Source organism: Aptenodytes patagonicus, chromosome 1 (assembly GCF_965638725.1).
Source record: "Aptenodytes patagonicus chromosome 1, bAptPat1.pri.cur, whole genome shotgun sequence".
NCBI classification, from domain to species: Eukaryota; Metazoa; Chordata; class Aves; order Sphenisciformes; family Spheniscidae; genus Aptenodytes; species Aptenodytes patagonicus.
In genome coordinates this window covers 157,077,068-157,092,978 of record NC_134949.1, presented here as the reverse complement: position 1 = coordinate 157,092,978, position 15,911 = coordinate 157,077,068, and the positions used below count along the sequence as shown (strand labels likewise).

General features: G+C 40.9%; 2 protein-coding genes across 3 annotated transcripts in view; one reads left to right on the top strand and one right to left on the bottom strand.

Moving 5' to 3' along the window:
* ST6GAL2 (ST6 beta-galactoside alpha-2,6-sialyltransferase 2) overlaps nt 1-15,911 on the top strand; it is a 54,025-nt gene that overhangs the window by 31,145 nt on the left and 6,969 nt on the right. For both annotated transcript variants that reach the window (XM_076360126.1, XM_076360115.1), the window contains 2 exons: nt 2,818-2,919; nt 4,020-4,194. In XM_076360126.1, the coding sequence (XP_076216241.1) occupies nt 2,818-2,919; nt 4,020-4,194 (277 nt within the window). The remainder of the gene's footprint in view (nt 1-2,817; nt 2,920-4,019; nt 4,195-15,911) is intronic.
* LOC143171269 (opsin-3-like) overlaps nt 15,299-15,911 on the bottom strand; it is a 92,825-nt gene continuing 92,212 nt past the window's right edge. Inside the window, exon 4 of the mRNA XM_076360138.1 lies at nt 15,299-15,488. Coding sequence (XP_076216253.1) covers nt 15,372-15,488 — 117 coding nt within the window. The 3' untranslated portion in view covers nt 15,299-15,371. The remainder of the gene's footprint in view (nt 15,489-15,911) is intronic.

Sequence of the window (15,911 nt, the reverse complement as noted above, 5' to 3'; positions counted from 1 at the left end):
CCTGCACCACACTGCCTCTGGGATCTTCACAAAGCCCGAGCTGTGGGGATCCCAAAGCTCTTTTCTCATATTCTCCAGTTCCCCAATTATTTCCTCGCTGGAAGGCAAAAGAAATGGGAACTGAATTGTCTTAACACATAACTTTAGGCAAGTCATCGTTCTTTAAAAATTTGGAATGAACTAGTAAAAAAACTTTAATGTACACTGGATATTACACGTAAGGTGAGTTTGTTCATCTGAATGGAAACAGAACATGGGATTTTCTGCATATGGGTGTCAACAAATAATTGTGCATTGAGCTACAGTGACACCTTATGGTTAAGAGTAGTTTTTCAATTTTGAAAAAACTATTGCTTGAACTCTGGTCTTGGGCAAACCAAGCCTCTTTCCTCTTTATGAAAGGCAGCCAAAAAGCAACAACAGAATTACTGTGAAATTTTATGACATATTGAAATGGTGAGTTTACTTAGTCAACACCAGTAGTATGGTTGACCACGTAGCATGCTCTATACATACTGATTCTTCCTGAATGAGAGCAAAATTTTCATTTACTGTAATTCTTACGAATTTGTTTTTTCTTCTTCTTCTTTGAGTGACTGCCCATGCAAAGTCCATCCTTGGCGGGTGTGTTCTCTGTGTGTATAAGTTCGTGTTCTTTGCCACCGCAGAGAGGACTGTTCACTGTCATTCCCTTCACACTCGTTTTGTAGCTCTTTGTGAGGCTGCAGGACAGACTAGATCTTTGAAGTGATCTGGGTCAAATATGCCCCCTTTCTTTTGCTCAGGGGAAGCAAGCAGAAATATCTTACTCTGGCTTTAGTGCTGAAATCAGTGTATCAGAGAACATTGATCTTCATGTCATTTATTTTACTTGTTGGTTTTTGTTGGGGTTTTTTCCTTTTCTTTGACTGTTCTCTGTTTTACTGTTAACCAGAACGTCCTGGTACTGACCATGCCTGAACTCCTGTGCCGGGCAAGGAGGAGGGTTTAGAAACTTTTATTTAGTTGACTAGTCTAAGTAGGCTCCCTGTAGGAGAAGAGAGAAATGCTTCCAAGGAGTGATCTGAGCTTTGTTAGCTCCCCAGTGAATTCAGAGAGACTAAACGGCTAAATTAGCTGCTCTCCGCTGCTCGTGGCAGGCTGGGGTCCTCCTGGCTCCCGGAACTGCTACAGTACGTTCCCACTGGGGTGGTTATGGAGGGTCCCATGGTCTTCTCAGCTGCACTGTACAGTGCTTGCTCTCCACAAGGCCTCTCAAGAAAACACAGGGCATGGCTAAAGTTCAGGCCAGGTCAGCTCACACAGCTTCCTCACAAGTGTTTGTATTCCCACCACCTCTCTGCTCCTTCAAAGAGGTCAGAAGCCACCCATGATGCTCTGGCCACTTGCTGAGAAACTGGCCTTCCCCTCTCCAGGAGTGAAATCTGCACAGGCCACTTGATAAAAGTTGCTTTCCCTACCTGAGGTTGGGTTACCCATACAGGTTTACTGACCCCTCCTTCCCTCCTTGCTGTTGGAAGTCCTGCATTCAGTTGATTAAAAGGCTGCTGTGGCCCTCTTCTTCCCTCATGTTCTCCGCTGTGAAAGCCCAAAGGATGTGAAGGAAGCCAGTGCAGCCACAACTGATACTGTTCCAGAAGAAACTCATCTCATACATATGAATGCAGACTCACTAAGAGCGAAATTTGTGTGGACAACACCTCCAAAGGACTCTTGCTTACTGAAAGGCAAGTAAGAGCTCCTTTGTGTGATAACTGTGGAACCGAGCTTTTAAAAGCTTGACCTTTTGGTCTGTTTACTCTGTACTCTCAAAAAAGGAGTTTACGTTCTCAGGCGAAAACTGCTCTGAGAAATGGAGTTGGGGATGCTGATGGCAGCACGACTAATTTTGTTCTTGTTGTAGAAGGCTGATGGAAAGTCATTAAGCTCAAAGTTTATGGTAGGAAGAATATTGCTATGGCAACAATATTATTTTTCTGAAGAAAAATATGCATAATCAAACATGGCTCATTGGATCCTAAAGGGAAATGAAAATTAGTATGAATTTATTTGTCTGGAATCTTGATTAGTTTAACAGCCAAATTCATGCTGTTTCAACCAATGCTGAAACCATTCAGCTCAATCCTGCCTGAGATCGGATGCACCAGGGATCAGAGAGATCTGGTTAGGCATGGAGGGTCCGGGAAGGGATGAGCCAGCAGGAGTGAAGACTAAACTTCCAGTGGGGTGGGAGGATCAGGCAGAGTACCAGGAGATGCAGGAGGGAGTTATAAGAGAGCAGTAGATCAGAGCAATATGACAGTTACTTCAAAAATAGCCCTATCACATACCTGGAATTATTTTTCTAGGCATACCAGCTTTTACAGTCATGATCTAATTTGCCTTTTTGGAGTTACTTGAAATGAGACTGTCTGGGAAAGACGTTATCCTTGGGGGCTGTAGCCCTTCAAAGAAAGCTGCTCTATGTCTAAGAAGAGGATCCTGCAGGTGGTCTGAAATACCGTAGCTTTCGCTTTCAAGTTCCAGAATACACAGTAATGTTGATATACAATTATGCAGCATCTCAAGTGGTCCCATCACATCCTTCACAGATGGAGAGTAATTCAGCATACTGCTACTTCAAACTGTTATGAGTGCTGTTTATGGCTAAGCTCTTTTTTATATATTTTTTTAACAAAACAAGATGCTTAAAAGCGACCAGAATTAAAGCAGAACAAACAGCAGCGTGGGGAGGACTGTTCATTTTAGAGAAGGATTTTGCCGTTTTTCTGGATCCCACTTTTAATGCTGTGCAATTCTTTGCATCTGTGTTTGCAGATTCTCACCAACCCAAACCATCACTTTGTCGACAGCTCCTTGTACAAAGATGTTATCTTAGTAGCCTGGGATCCTGCCCCCTACTCTGCAAATCTGAATGTGGTAAGATGTCTGCCTGGACTTTTCTTCCCAATCGGTCTGAAAGCACTGGAGAAAATGAATGTATTTAGTACTGCAGTCTCCTGGTTCTCACTTGTCACAATGAACCCCAAAGTCTGTCTTTATCTAAGGAGTGGGGAATGCTATTTCTGCATGAATTGGTCAAAATTGGTTTATGGGTCAAAAACTTTTTAGTGGCCAACACTTGTACTGGAATGGACTGCTCTGAGATGCTAGGATAGATGGATGATGGGGTTTTTTTGATAAAATATTGCTATTTTCACATAACCGAGTTTTCTGTGTGTTTGCCAAGGAGGGAACGTTGCTAGATTTCAGAAGGAGGTTTTATCAGGAAAGGTGAAGAATTGCATCCATTTTTTCCCACCTCCCCCTCTGCCTTCCCAGACAAAATACAACACCCTAATGAAAATCTCTCTTGGTGCCTTCCCCATTTCTCAGGCCTCCTCCCCACCAGTCTTCCTTTTGTGTCCACTCCCCCACAGCCATCTGTGCCCCGCCATCCGCCCGCTCACTGAGAGCAGCAGACGTCCATCTGGTTGTCACTGGGGGAGTCTCTGCTTTGGCTGGTGCTGCAGCTCCAGTGGACCAGTTATCTGATGGTTCTTGGCAGGGGGAGTTTGGAGCTGAGCAGGCTGCAAAGTCGAAAGTAAACCTTCATCTGCTGAACTCCCTTAGCAACAGATGCCAGAGGCTGCCTGCCTCCTACGCCTGCTTCATGTGCTGCTGTTGCCTCCATCAGGGACAGGGACACTTTCAGAGGAAGCTTCACCCCCACGCCCGGATCTTGTATCAAGGCTCTTTGAACCCCTTGTTTAACGCGGGCCTGTGAGGGGGAGATGGGGTTGGCTCGTCCCACTGCAGTGAATTGCTTATTGGGAGTCTCTGCATGAAGAAAGGAAACAGAATAGCCCAGGGTGAGGACTGGCTTTCTAGGAGAAGCATCCACCAGTGCAGGCTGCTTTCCTACCTTTGCTTCTGATCTGACAAACCCAAATGAAGTTAGTTCACATTATTGTACATGTAGTGTTCAAAACACATTTGATACTATAAGATTAAAAAAATTCTTACTTTTTTCCTCCCAGTGGTATAAGAAGCCGGACTACAATCTGTTCACTCCCTATGTACAGCATCGCAGGAAGAATCCAAACCAGCCGTTTTACATTCTCCATCCAAAGTTCATATGGCAGCTCTGGGACATCATTCAGGAGAACACTAAAGAGAAGATACAGCCCAACCCTCCCTCTTCAGGTTTTATCGGTAGGTGTATCAAAGATGAGCCCAGTAGACATGTTAGATTAAAAAAAATTAAAAAATTGTAAATGCGTACATTGCGTGAGGGTCAAGTCCATACACATGTACTGTTTGTTCTTGGTGCTCTATACAGGAACAATGACTAGCTGAAACACACAGTATGAGAACTAGAAAACAGTTGGGTGAATTTAATGTTCTGCTTTCTTGCCCTTCGCATCCATAGTATGCATACCATATTTATAAAACATACATATATCTGTGAGAAATTTGTATTATTCCATATTAATTTATCTGTTGAGAACCTACTCAGTTCTGAAGTTCTTTGTTGGGATCATAGAGCAGAGATGCATCAGAAAACAAGTCTGCATATGGCAGATCATACAGAGTGGATGAAATCACTGACAGGCAAGCTGTATTCCCTACACAGGTCAAGGAACGGGATTTCCCATGCCCTGTCATGGCTTCCAGTGCTCAGTCTGAAAGTGCCCAAAGCATCCTTCTTCTTCTTACACTTGAAGGAACAGAGTTTCACTGTATTTTTTGGTCCTTCCTTAGTGTTTCTTGGGGGATAATTTGGCACTGTGCCCACAGTTCATACAGCATAATGACTTACCTGATGCATAGCAGGTCCTGATCGTGAATGTCTAAAGGATGCAAGTAGTCAGAGTAGCAAGGCTGAATCAGGGTCTTCCTTGCTTAGGCTTCTAGAGACACAGAGGGCAATAGAGCTCCAAATACGGTCTTCCGCTTTGGAAACTCCATCCTTTCCTCCTTGACATTGTGATATTGGTCTATGTATTTGCTGCAGTCAGAAAATGCTCTTTTTATTCTTTCTATCTGAATCTGAAAGTGAAGATACTTGAGATTGCATCCGACATGGGAAAACCAGTTCTGAGCACTTATCTTGGGCTCTGTATACAGTAGTGGCATCCCAGGATATTGTGGAGCCCACCAAAGGCCTTAGGGAGCGTGCTGAAGCTCTCAGAGGGATGACGTAAAGGTGTCTGGGAGGTGCCCATCTATGACCTGAGTGGGTTGTGCTTACCTGGAGCATGAGTGGAAAGAAGAGGAGGCCTTGTGTGTTGGAGGAGGATGGCTTGGCAGTTGGTTTCTTCTTGAAGTGAGATTTTGGAACCTGCTTGTAAAAATTTATAAGGAGATGCCTGCTCATGTGGAATGATCTCACCAGCAGCATTCATATTTTGCAAAAGCATTTCTTGGAGTAATGAAGTTGTTGATAAAAATAGGTTAACAGCTGCTGATCATAAGAATAGTGAAGAGGATCATTGTGCTGTCAATCTGTACTTACACCATATATTAGGAACACATCAAAAGCTTTCTTTGAAGAAAGGGAGTTAATTTCACTATAATAATAGAACAGTAGTCTTCAACCCCAAATCTAAATGTTCCTGACAAAAAATATCCTTCAAGCAGAGAATGCTTTGAAAATATCAATCATTAAACAAGGAAAAACATTAGCAACAAAAGCTGTACAGATATATATACTTTGTGTGTACAGATGCAAATTTGTCTCCTTCACCTGTACTGGGAATTTTATTTATATTGTTCTTTTCCAAAGGAGATGCTTAGACATTTTGGTAATGCTGTTATTAGCTTTAAGAAAACAAGCAGTAAGACAAGCTTATTGGGAGTCATATCGAGCTCATTTGATAACTAGCTGCTGTTCTTATAGATGCATTTTAAATATTTTAGTAGGGAAAGGCTTCCTATTTTAGTAACCTTATCGAATGGATGTCTATGCATTGCATATATAACATAATATAAACTGGGAGACAGCACAGAAACGCAACTGTGTATTGTCAAAGGTGGACATAAAGGGCAAGATAAAGCATAAAAAATATAATACAGCTTGGCAGAAATCTGAAAAGTCATGTTGGTCTTCAGATCACGTATCTCTCAACAACTCCTGCAGCAAATATCCAGTTGGAACTGAAGCTGGTAGACACAACTGAGTGCACCTGTATGAAAGGCATATCCTGAATGTTGAGCTTCTACCTGATTCGTACAAAATCTATAAATTACTTCCTATAAAATTAATAGAAAGAATGGGTAAATGATGACCATCATAAAATATGAGTGTCTTAATTTCAAGAAGATATGGGAAAATGGTTTATTAAATAGCCACACTGCTAATACCTTTGTGCTCAAAACAGCTATATGAAGGAAAATAGGCTGTTGTTAAATAGAGGGTGTGAATTTTCACAGGCAGAGGGACCTGTATCCCTGAATCTAAGCTCTTTATAGCATGGACCATAGTGATACTAATCACTTTATTAGAATAACTTATTGTAAGTCTGTGTGCAATGCTCTGCAATTAGAACGAATACAGACTCTGCGCAAGGATCTGGTTTGTCCATATTTACACTGGCAGAAAGTCAGGCAGCCCTCTATGAGCTCTGGTTACTTGTGGAGGAAGAGCAGCAGTTCCTCACATTGCTGTTGCTGCCAGTAACAAGGAAAAGGTAAAAAAACCCTGGTTTTGTATCAAGTGAAGCACTTTTGTTTCAAGCTTTTTAACCCTCTTTAGCCCCAGTTTACAAAATTGGACAAATGCATAAACTGAAACATGGAAACATCAGACTGTTTCCTTTCAGGAATGTTTTAGGGTGGTCTTAGAGTGTTTCTTCAGTAATTACATTTTTCACATGACAATTGTATCTATTTCTGCTGCTTAGCACTATTTATAAGAAACTGACTCTTCCCGAAGGGAGGATGCTTGGTGAAATGCGTTCTCACTGTGTTCTTCTGCAGCAGTGAGTCACCATCCTTCAGCAGTGATTGATGTCAGGGGAATCTTTTAACATTGTTAATAACTGCATTAAAGTACTTGAGTCACAATATTATTAAGTCTTGGAAAAAGGGCCAGTGGGTCATTTGTGGGGAAGAGGTAGTCTCTTGCATGCTGTGACTTTAGGGGAATGAGAGAGTGAGAAGAGGTAGGGTCTTTTTTCCCTGGTTTCTCCACTGCGTGGGAGCTAGGGAAAAGAACATTTTTTGTGCTTCCTTTGGGGTATGGGATGTCCCGTCTCGGCATAACTCCTTCCTGGAGCCACTGGTTCCCCAAAACCCTGCGTACATTAGCTCTGAGCTGGCATGTTGCTGAGGAGAGGCAACAGCACTGCAACAGCTGGTGGTTTGGGTGAGGGAAGCATAGCGCATGTCCCAGCTGTAGAGGAGGGGAGAGGAGAGGATGGAGAGAGAAGCGTGGCACAGGGCAGGATTGGTTGTGTTCTACAGGTTATGTACAAAATAAGGCACAAGTCTAGAATGCTTTAGTAATACCGCATTTTGTGTACGTTCACTTGCCGTTTTAAGCCTTTTAAATATGTCACTGCTTCCAGCCGCTTCTGAAATGATAACATACAACACACACACAGTACGGAGGCCTAAAACCAGGTGAGATGAATATTACCCAACACAGATCAGCTTCCTCCAAGAACAGAGTTTCTCTGCTCCTCTCCATCAGGTTCTAACCTGTAGACGTTCCTGTCTTTGGTTTTCTTCTAAACAGGGTGTCAGCTCGCGGCAGCCCATCCGTCACCGGTGCCAGGCTGCACCTTAACAACGCTACATGCAGACCCACATCTGACCGCAGTCTTTTCCACTAAATTTGTTATTACTTTAACATTGTTTTCTGCCCAACCTAGTGATGGGTGTAAGTTCAGGACATCGTTGAAAGTAGGCCGAACTCATCACCTGTCAAATTGCGGCCCATTTGTTAGGTGTTGCTTCTGGGGTTATACCATGTCTAGGAAGGATTAACTTGGCACAGACAAGTCACCCTTTACTGTGGTATTTTCTAGCTCAAAGGCTAGGAATAATGACCAAGAAAACACAGAGACTGTTTTTTTGTGGGGAAGGGTTCACCAGGGTACAACAAACCTTTTATTGTAATCTGGGAGTCATTTTTGGCTTGGTTTCTGAGACACTGATGTGGACTTTCCCTGGCTTGTAACTTTTCCTTATGTGGCATGTCATAGCTTAGCTAATGTCACTCCTCATTATAAATTATTTACTCTTTGTCTCCCTAATCTAACCCTTAGATGAGCTTTGAGACCCCATTCTTGCATATTTTTGCATCATTTTTGTAGCTGCCACCTTCATGCTTTTAAACAAAACTCTGCACCATATTCTCATCATCTTGCATTAGCATTAGGCAATTGCCATGGTGGCTTTTTGCAGTTAAATTTGTTGGTTCACATCTGGCTGAAAATTGGGTTTGTTAAATGAGTATTGATATATTTCCATCTCATCTTGGACTTTGATCTACTCCATTTTTCTCAGAAGAAGTGTAAGCATCCAACCACCAAATCTGGGATTTGGATTCCACTGGCAAATCCTAAATTGACAGTTGAAAAAACGTCACCGTTATCGGGAAGGATTTGCCCTCCTATCTTTTGGCAGCAGAAATAAGTGTTACCTGTTCACTTCCTATTAATACATTTTTCACTGTGAAATATGAACTCCGTCTTCCTCCCCTCTTTCTGAACATATCAAAGCTCAGTTTTTAATTGAGGCTGGTGGTGTATAAATCGGCAGGCTCTATTTTTACCATTCTGCTGTAAGAAAACCGTTCCTATACCTTCCTTGGTAGCCTGTGTAAACAACCTAGTTCTGACCTTACATTTTTGTCATCTGAAGACCAAGACTAAAACTTGCTTCCTTGAGTTTCTCAAGAGCAGCATTCTGTGTGCATTGGATGGGATGGTACATTAGCATTCGGAAAGTTCGGGGGCCTTTTAATAATGTCTAGATCATATACAGGCTTTTCTATGAAAATTTTGTTCCTGTCCGTTGTTTACGAACTGGATTTGCTATGAATTCCTACTTACCGTAGTCCATCGGTACACTTTGCTTAGCTTACCTCTTCAGAGGTGATTTTACTTGAAATTCACATTTATATACCCTTATATACCCAGCAGCTTTTGTCTTTTGAAAAAAAATAATTGGAAGCTCTGACTGTGGTATTATATTTTTTTTTAGTCCCAAATCAAAACATGGTCTGTGTAGATTTTTACATTTTCGGTTGTCTGTGTAGGCAGTAGTCTTCGCTATGTGTTGTAGCTTTTAGCGTAACATATGAACCACTGAATGCAAAATGGTAACTAAGCCCAGATTACTTTATTGTTGGGAGAAAGAAAGGCTTGTTTGAGGCTTTACAGTTGACGTTACAGATTTAACAGTTATGCGTCATTAATAGTTGATAACCTTATTTTAACCTTCATTTGCATGCATCGAGACAATAGTACAAGCAAGACTATCATTACACTGCAACATTAGCAGATCATTGTATGACTAAGAAGTTAAATTTAAAATGGCTTCACAGAGCATGTTGAGTAGAAGAATGCGGCTGATCTCCAGCTCTGCTTAGGAAAAATACACTTGCATGAACTGAAAGAAACAATTTGACATACTAAGAGTTGCCTTTATTACTGTTACTCAGCTGTTCGCCAACAGTTGGTGAAGGAACAGAATAGTGCTTACTCTTCCCAGCTCAGTTTTGTTCAAGTATTATCACGCAAACAAATAATACCTCCAAATACATACGCTTTAAATTCTTCATATTCTAATAAAAAGCACTCTGAAATTTGAGCATCTTCTGCTTCCTGAAATACAGAGATAAAAGAGCAAACTCTCCTCTTGCAGCACCCCAAATCACATAAAAAAATCTTTACTATTCTAGTGTATCACCCAAATTTGAATAATACATTAAAAATTATATGATATTACTGGTCAGCGTTTTCCAGTCTACGCTCATATTACAGAATATATTATTGTGATTAATGTACGGCTTTTTGCATTCATCATTAAGTGATAAATATGTCATTTTCTAGGTCTACTAGATAATGCGAGTATCTATACATCAAAGATGACAAATATTGCACAACTTATTAGGCTTAGGCACAGGGCCATTTGGTGACAATTAAATTCCTTAATAAATATTTGGTTTTCTGTAAATTTAGGTAATGTTTTCTTGTGGTTAGTATTTGTCATAGTTCATGAACTAAACAGAGGTAAAAGAACCCTTTTTTAGAAACATAGTATTTTAAAAAGCCAGAGCTATTTTTACTATATGTTCCAAAGAATAACTGAGGCACATTTGGCCCAGTTTCAAGGAGTGACAAATTTTCCTGTGGTACCTGAAATCCAGTCAAGAGAGGACAAATAGAGACTACAGAAGTAGACTAACACATAGAAAACTAAATGCTTTATGTTTATTTGTAATGCTTTCAAGTGCACATATTATCAAACATAAAACTTACTGTTGTGCCTAGCTAAATTCTTTTCCGTAACTAGATTTGTGGTGTGTGTGAAATGAGACACATGATGAGTATAATAATCAGATTATGTGTATTTAAATGTTTTCAGCATCTCTTACATTTTGTTAAAATGATGCCGAGTTCTTGCTGAATGTTTGAATTACGCTTATTATTCTAGATGCCTTCATACAGCATCTGTTGTATTCAGGTATATTAAACTATATTTTATTTACTTGTAAACTAGAGAACATTCTTTTTAAATTAGTATGCTAACCACAAAGCTTGATTGTACTGTACAAAAGATGCACATTGGAAATTCAAAACCTCTGGAGTCATTAAAATTGCCAAGAACAAATTGAAAAACATTTTCTCCTTTTGATTAGAATCCATAGTATATGTTCATTTGTATAAACTATCTATGCAAGGAATTTAATCTTAATTTAATTCTGGTTTAAATGTTTTCAGTGCAGATTGTAAAAGCTCAGGAGTTTATTTGTGCCAATTGGACTAAGTTTAAACCATACCCAACACTTCCTGACACCATAGATATCTGCCAAATAGGAAGAAAAAGTAACACATCTTTCTGAGGATTTTGAAATACTAATATATAACATTTTGATATACGTAATACTTTATTACAATCTAGCATTGTACTGTTGTAACAAACTTGCAGGTTGACTGTTTCTCTGACAGCCACATCATTTCTTTGGAATAATATATTTTAAAATATTTTAAAAAGAAGATTCTGTGCTCACAATCCTTTTTTTCTTGTCCAATACGGTATTCAGGAACATTGTCATTCAACTATAAAACATTCATAAAGCACACGTTTGAATGATTTACTATGAAACAACTTTTCTCCACGCAGGCAGAATTATTTTGCATTTTTCCATTTTCACAGTTGTAATCCAAATGGGGCTTTTGAAAATCCAGCAAGGGTATTAGAATTAGAGTAGAGTGGCCTATACAGAAATATCTTCAGTTGTGATTTTGAATGTATGGTTGTGCCAATCATGTTTGCCAAAGCTAAAATCATGCCAGATACCCTGAGTTTTTCCTTACTATGAAATTTAGATTGGATATTTAAGTTCTAAAAGTTTTAAAGCTTAAGCATCAGATCTGGAAGAGACCAGGTCTGATGGTCATTTTCACACCTGCTTGCTGGTTTCAGAGCCATGCCTACAATACTACTTTTGCATGCTTCAGTAAACTTCTGAAAAGATTCAACAGCTCCATTTCCATCCTTGGAGATGCTCAGTACTGGACTGGACAGGACCCCAAGCAAGCTGATCTAACTTCAAAGTTGTCGCTGCTCTGAAGGACTTGGAACTGCCCCCACAGTTCCCTCCAGACCCCTCCACAGATCTCATGGCAATCACTCAGACTGGCAGTATTTCTGCCAGTTTGTACTGGAGCTTAACAGGTTCTTGACCAAATCCCCTAGGCACGATAGTAATGCTGCTACAACTAGATTAATCCAATTAATGTAGTTAATCTAGTTTTTACTGAGCTTTTTTAGGGCCCCTGATGAAAAGCAGACTTTGCGTTGTGTCCCATGGACTCCTCTTGGCATTCATTCTAAGGAGTACTTCACCATTTTTTGATGTTTGCATGCTATAGATAGCCTATAGGCTTTCCCTTTCAGGTTTTACTTTTTCTCAAGTTGTGCACGTCCTCTGGCCTTCTCTAAATACTGTGTAATTCTCTGCTTTCAATCCTATTGCCATACATTAATCCTTATGAGTGTAAAAAAAGCCATCTCCTCTCAGCTTAATCCTTGCACGTAAAACTGACTTCTGTTTATGGTCCATGGCTAGGTCAGTCAGAGAGCAGGACTCACGCCACCTAGCTTTAGATGCCTCCAGTGCAGGTCTGTATTTGTGTTAGCCTCAGACTTACTAGAGCGAAAAATAGGCACCTCTTCAATATGGCTATGAGACCTGTGTTCCCCTCTACATGTGAAATTTTCATCCCGTACTGGCAGTGCAGGTAGAACTCGTGCAGTACAGGTACCCGTGCTGCCACTCAGGCTTCCCCTACAGTCAACAGAAAGAAACGGGAACTTCGGGGGCATGACTTGTATGATCCATTTTTAAATGTCTACTCTGGGATGAGTAGACAAGCGCTGCTTCCTAAAAGTGCCCACTTTCTTCTACTGACAGCAAAGGAGCCTGTGATACCTATCTCAAGTGTGGGTAACTGCACCAGTGGGCACATTTGGTCAGATGAATCACACCTTATTTTCATTTCTTCTCACAGTGCTCCTGGAAAAGTCAATTACATTATTTTTTCACGAAGCTCCAAAAGCTTCTGACCTAGGAGAGTGGAGAAGGCGCTTGATAGCAAGAGCCAGACTCATATTTTCAGTTTCTGCCTCGTCACTAGAGAGGAACAACACTTACAGGGAACAATTCATCCCATCCTAAAGTAGACATCTAAAATAAGTCAGATTAATTGTGCCCTAGAAATGCCTGTCTCCTGCATTGTCTATAAAGAGTGCTTTAGACCAGCTAGGTCAGAGATGGGCCTGAACATCTCAGTGAGATTAATTCTGTCCAGACTGTAAGGTGTTGGGACGACGACTATCTCATCGTGCTCATTAATGTCTCCTTAGGTTGTGTGTAAGCCAGTCTGTGCTGTTTTATATGTAGTAATTGTGCATTGACTGAAAACCAACTTAAGGACTGTGAGCAAAGACAAATACTGAAGTGTATCACATGGAAATTCTTCACCCTACAGGCTATCAAACAATTTGGTTTTCATTCATACTGATGCTGATGATCACAGAGGAGTGCCGAGATACGAAACAAACTTGCAGATGATACTGAATCAGGCAGTGATGTGAAAATCGGGACGAAAGAAATAAGTAGATAGGCATGTACTCTGTGGGCAATATAGGGAAAGGAAGTAAACTTGGAAACTACAGGTTAATACGTGTGGGAGGAAATGCAAAGAGATTCAGCCACAGAAGAGAAGCCTGGGAAGCAATAATACAGAAAGAGATGTGTACAGATGACTAATGGGATAACAAATAAGAAGCAAGGTAGGACTTCGCAAGCAAAACTGGCAAGCAAAACAGGTTAACGGAAGGTGAAGTCAGTAAGCGGTCAGGTGCATAACTCTTCTTTACCTTTGTGACTGCATCCAAAACATAAAAGTTCAAATGTAATGTAAAAAATATTTTGGGGCTCGTGGAAGCGCCAAAAAGCTATTGGTAATTTCAAAAAAATTGTAAGATCACTGAAGGTAACTGGGGGAGAGAAGGGAAGATGGGGGAACTGAGTTGTGAGGTAGATGAAAATATAGACAGCTTGGCACACTTATACCTGCTGGATACAGATGTCAGTAACTCACTGCAATGTTAACACCACGCAAAGAGAGAAACTGAGATAGAGTGGTACTAAAATACATGGGCTGGAACGTGAGACCCGTAGCCCAGGGAGCTCTGTTGGCAGCCCTGGTTTAGGTACTTAAGGAAAACAAGGCAGACATAGCATTAGAAAGTAAAGAGAATAAAAAATGAATATATCCTAGTACACAGACTAGTGTAAATGTCCCCATGGTTTAAACTGCTGTTCTTTTAAAAATGGTTGATTCATGTTTTTTGTGAACTTAGATTTCAGTAACAGCTCTACAATACTGGGGCTGTCCCCTGTGGAGGGAGGTTCACATCCTCTAAGACATGGGACAGAACTGAACCCATTTATTCCCTATTTTAGGGAGGACTCTTATTAATACAATGAAAACAGCTTCTTTTCCAAAATGAGCTTTTTCTTTTTTTTCCCCTTCCGTCTTTAACATAGTGCTATCCCACCTTCTGTTCTTGAACGAAACAGCATGAGCAGATCATTCCAAGGGAGAATTTGGGGGCTGTGACAGCTAAGTGGAGGGACCTACCTCCTCGGGTTCATGTAGATTGAGTGTGTAATCCTGCATGCCCTGGGATCTCGGCCATAGGTGGTTGGGATGGGAGTGCCGGTTGTACTGCACCATTGGTCCCTTTGGCTGGGGGTCTGTGGAGTTAGAGGTGCTAAAAGAGAAAAAGTCTGGCACTGACCGCTGTTCCTCCCCAGAGCAGGGTTTGGGCATTTGACATGTGCACCAGATCTGTAAGTCTCAGGAGTGCTCCCATTTCCACCAGGACAGATAAGCCTCTGTAGCCCAGGGACGCCTCTGTGTGTGGTAATCTCTACTCGTTGTCTTAGCTCATCTTTCAGTTTGTTGACTCTAGACTCTAGACTTCGACACAAAGATGTGCTGTAGATTAGCTGTTACCACTCAGAAACTAGCCTGTCGAGTCACTGTCTTTCCTCCCTCAAAACATCATTGTCCAGCATGAGCAAAAACTTGAATGGACTGTCAGAAATTATGGTTATTTATGAGCAACCTGATCTGAAATCCCAAGACATGGACTGGATGGAACAAGGCAGGAAAGGCAAGGAGCTAAACTAGATAGCCCAGCATGCCTTTTAGATTGGTTCTGGAGGACACTGATCCACAGATCACTAAGAACTAAAACTCTACCACTTCTAAGTGCTCCATTAACTAATTTCCAGGAAGGTCAATGATACTGCTTAAAATTTTGTCATTATTGAACCATACCTCCAGTGATGTGGCCATCTTTAGTGTTATTAAATAAATCGTAAGAGTCTCCCAAGTTTTGTTCTTGGCAGTTTTCCTATCCCACAAATGGCAAATTCCTTTATTAATTTTAAGGTTAGCTGGGTAATGCGGCAGTGAAATGAAACACGCTCTGGTTAAGGCTTGTACCTTCCGTCAGAGCCAATTTTCCTAAGACATTGGTGGTACAGATTCTGAAACTGGCTCCAGGCTTGGCTCTGGGTGCAGGAGAGAAGCCATTTTACTGTCTGTTTCTGGACGTGGTTCGTTATTGCACACGTTTCAACCGTCCATCCTCCGATTCAGCTGGATAACGGTTACCTTGGAGTGGCAGGTGGGCTCTCCATCAGTGGAGGAAGGAGGTTGGCAGTGGAAAAGCTGACGAAAGCATTTGTAAAACTGAAACAACAAACAGACAATTCTAGACATAGTTGCTAGGCAGGCTACAATTCAGAACATCTCTATAACAGCTTGGGGGCAAGGAAACGTGGTTTATTAAGCTCGTACTTTTTGCTCCAATAGGGATTAAATATTTTTTCACCGTGAATCCGTGTTTCTTCCTGCATAAGACTAAAGTTCACTTAAATTTGTGGACTTTTCCTTTGAAATTGATATGCTTAGCTTTTCTGAGGCCATAGACTCTGTAGAGTGTAAAGCTGTAGAACAATCTAAAACACTTTCAGAACCTTTCATTAATGATAACAGAAGATTTAATCACAGAAGTAATTGTTTTTCAGTTACTTCACACATCAGGCACGGAAAAATCATTTTGATAATCTAATGATACGTAGCAAGGAGAACATAAGATTCTTTTCATTAGCA